The sequence below is a fragment of the Fusarium falciforme genome, chromosome 1, assembly GCF_026873545.1.
Source record: "Fusarium falciforme chromosome 1, complete sequence".
In the NCBI taxonomy this organism is placed as follows: Eukaryota; Fungi; Ascomycota; class Sordariomycetes; order Hypocreales; family Nectriaceae; genus Fusarium; species Fusarium falciforme.
This window is the reverse complement of record NC_070544.1, coordinates 2,251,095-2,254,178: the sequence shown is the minus strand read 5'-3', so window position 1 is coordinate 2,254,178 and position 3,084 is coordinate 2,251,095. Positions and strand designations below refer to the sequence as shown.

Below are 3,084 nucleotides of genomic sequence, written 5' to 3'. Positions count from 1 at the left end.
ATGGCTGGCTCACCAGAAGCAAACGCCCTTCCTGTCATCAGGAACAACCCCCTCATGCCTCCCGCAAAGCAGGAGCGTATCCATATCTGGCGCACAGAGGTCGCCTCCGCCCTCTCGCTCCCCACGGCCCCGTCCCTCTCCTCATCTCTCTCCTCGTCCTCGGCCGCCACCCCGGATCCCGACCCGGACACCTCCTTTGGCCTGTCTCCTCCGTCCCCAGCCACTTCACGGTCCCGCAGCCTGTGGAAGCGCATCAGCTGGCGGTTCGGTCCCAAGAGACGCGCTGCTGCGAATGCGGCGGCGGCGGCCGCGGAACTACCTGAAGGTCGCACGGCTATGTACCGTGGGCTTGAGACTAGGGGACCAAGGGGACACGACGATATGGAAGAGGGAGGCATCCTGGAGAGAGATAGCGAAGGAGCCAACGGCTTGAGGGAGAAACAAGAGAGGTTGATGCGGGCAGCGAGATTACTAGGCCACGGTCCCGAGAGGAACTGAGACATCTACAGCATCACGGTGGATTACGACCTACACACCGTTTTTCTTTGTTCACGAAAGGCCCGGCGCTGGTAATATTTCCTAATAGGCAACCGGGGTCATGCCGACATGTGTCATGATATAGCATTTATTCTTCATTAATCAATGTCCTTGCAGACAACACTAAACACCGAGACCGGTCCTCCACTGCCGGCTCTAACATTGCCATCTTTAGCCATTCCAGAGTCGCCGACTAATCGAGCCGTAGAGAATCGTCCCACCATTGCTCGTTGAATCGAGAACCTGTGCGAGACGATGGCCGGGTGTTTGTGACATGGGTCGAGGCAAGCAAACTGAGTCGCCAGAATGATTCTTCGTCGGGACCAGGTCGCAAGAGTCGCGAAACGCTCCGTCGTTCCTCTCGGGTGCCGTGTCAAGTCCGTGAACATGAATGTAGGGGGGATTTTGGGGGGTTTGCGGAGCATAGAAACATCAGGAAACAAAACATCTCCACTGTCTCTGCTCCGAGGGGACGTTTAGAAACGAGCCAATAGACATGAAGGGGCAAAAAATGATACTCGGGGGGGAAACAACAACGACGTCAAGAGACAAGGAAACGGGTAACATGAGAAAGCCCTTGTTCATGACGATCCATCAAGACAGATATCGGGTGTGAGGGACACAAATGTAGTTAGGTAAAAGGTGTGGAAAAGAAGCGACGGACGGATGAATGAAAGGGGGAGAGCTTTGCGATTTATCTGCCAGGTAAAAAAATAACCGTCATGGTGTTTGGCGGTCGATTTCCGAGTCCGACGGACGAACGAGATGAAGATTCCACGCCGTGCACTTTCCCTTGCCTGAACCAGACCCAATGATCCTCCCTCTCCCTCGCCATGAAAAAAAGCAACGCACTGCGCAAAAAAGAAGCCTCGTACTATCATCCAGCCCGCCCAAGACAGGCCCAGCTATCCGTGTGTCCGGGGGCAGACAAGAGTAGCCGGGGCGAGAATACATCTCGGTTCCTATATGCCGAGACGCACGTGGTATCGAGGGGGTTTGGAAACAGATTTAAGAGGCGGCAGCGGGCGCAGGCTCCTCGGCCTTGGGCTCCTCAGCCTGCTCGGCGGGCTTGGCAGCCTCGCCCTCCTCCTTCTTGGGGGCGTCGGCACCAGCGGCCTCGCCCTCGGCGCTGTCGGACGAGGTCCAGAGGGTGAGGTTGTCGCGGAGGAGCTGCATGATCAGGGTGCTGTCGCGGTAAGACTCCTCAGACAGCGAGTCGAGCTCGGCAATGGCATCGTCGAAGGCCTGCTTCGCGAGGTGGCAAGCACGGTCGGGCGAGTTCAGGATCTCGTAGTAGAAGACGGAGAAGTTGAGAGCAAGACCCAGGCGGATGGGGTGAGTGGGAGTGAGCTCAGTCTGAGCGACGTCGGTAGCGCTCTGTGGTTGGGCACAATCAGTCAGCGGGGGGCACGAGGGGCCCGGATCTTGCGGCATGTGACGGTGGGGGGACTTAGCCTCACCTTGTAAGCCTCATGGGCAGCAGTAGCAGCACCCTTGCGCTTCTCGCCAGAGGCGAACTCAGCGAGGTAGCGGTGGTAGTCACCCTTCCTGCAGGCGGGGAAAGACCCTGGTCAGCTTCTGGACGCGAAAAATTGCAGTGTTGAGATATCGGAAGAGTCATGCGGGGAGGGGGCGATGATGAGTGGTGGTTGATCCAGCACCCAAAAAAAAGGCGGGATGCGAGGGGCCTCAGGCCAGAGGCGGGGAAGATAAAAACGCACATCTTGTGGTAGAAGACCTTGGACTCGCCAGTGGCGGCGTTGGGGATGAGGAACTGATCCAAAACGTCCAGGACATCCTGGCAGACCTTCTCGAGCTCGGTCTCGATCTTGTTGCGGTACTCCTTGATGGTGGAGACGTGCTTGTCGGAGCCCTTGGACTCCTCCTTCTGCTCGATCGAGGAGATGATGCGCCACGAGGCACGGCGGGTGCCGACAACGTTCTTGTAGGCAACGCTCAGGAGGTTGCGCTCGTCGACGGTGAGTTCGCCGCCCAGCTTGGCCACCTCCTTCATGTAGGTGACCATCTCATCGTAGCGCTCGGCCTGCTCGCAGAGGCGGGCCAGGAAGGTCTTGCTGCAAAGTGGTAACACGTACGAGGTCAGCGATACGGCGTCTTTCTTTCGGTGGCATCAACTCGTCCCCGGCCGGGCTAGGCGACGAGGGGAGAGCGACGAGAGCGCCCGGGGGAGGCGGCAGAGGGCCATCTGGACAAACCTTTCACGCTGCAGCACCAAAAAGTCAGCATCTTGAAACCGTCTTGACTAGGGAGATGGGAGGGGATGAGGATAGCGAGCAGGGGGCAACCAGCGCCGCCCGAGGCCGCGGCAAAGAACCAGAAAAGGATCGCAAGCTGCATAGCCGATCGCCGCAGGCCAAGGACCGTGGATCGCGGGCTCGGGACGTCGTTGTGTTGACAGCGTCGATGTTTGGGCTCGACTGAGGGGTTGTGCGGGCTGAGGCGAGACCGACCAGGCGGAGAGGGAAAAGGGCACAACGAGAGGCAAGGAGGGGAGGGGAAGCGGATGATACTTACCTCGGTGGTCAT

At 58.6% G+C, this 3,084-nt stretch overlaps 2 protein-coding genes across 2 annotated transcripts; one reads left to right on the top strand and one right to left on the bottom strand.

Moving 5' to 3' along the window:
- NCS54_00059600 (Hypothetical protein) lies at positions 1-498 on the top strand (the record flags this gene model as incomplete). Its single annotated transcript, XM_053146245.1, has 1 exon — positions 1-498. The coding sequence occupies one exon, from the start codon at positions 1-3 to the stop codon at positions 496-498; it is 498 nt and encodes a 165-aa protein (XP_053002220.1).
- A 1,047-nt stretch (positions 499-1,545) lies between these two features.
- NCS54_00059500 (Hypothetical protein) lies at positions 1,546-3,084 on the bottom strand (the record flags this gene model as incomplete). The annotated part of the gene is made up of 5 exons (XM_053146244.1): positions 1,546-1,914; positions 1,998-2,085; positions 2,259-2,612; positions 2,754-2,761; positions 3,073-3,084. 5 exons carry the CDS (start codon positions 3,082-3,084, stop codon positions 1,546-1,548), a joined length of 831 nt encoding a protein of 276 aa, XP_053002219.1.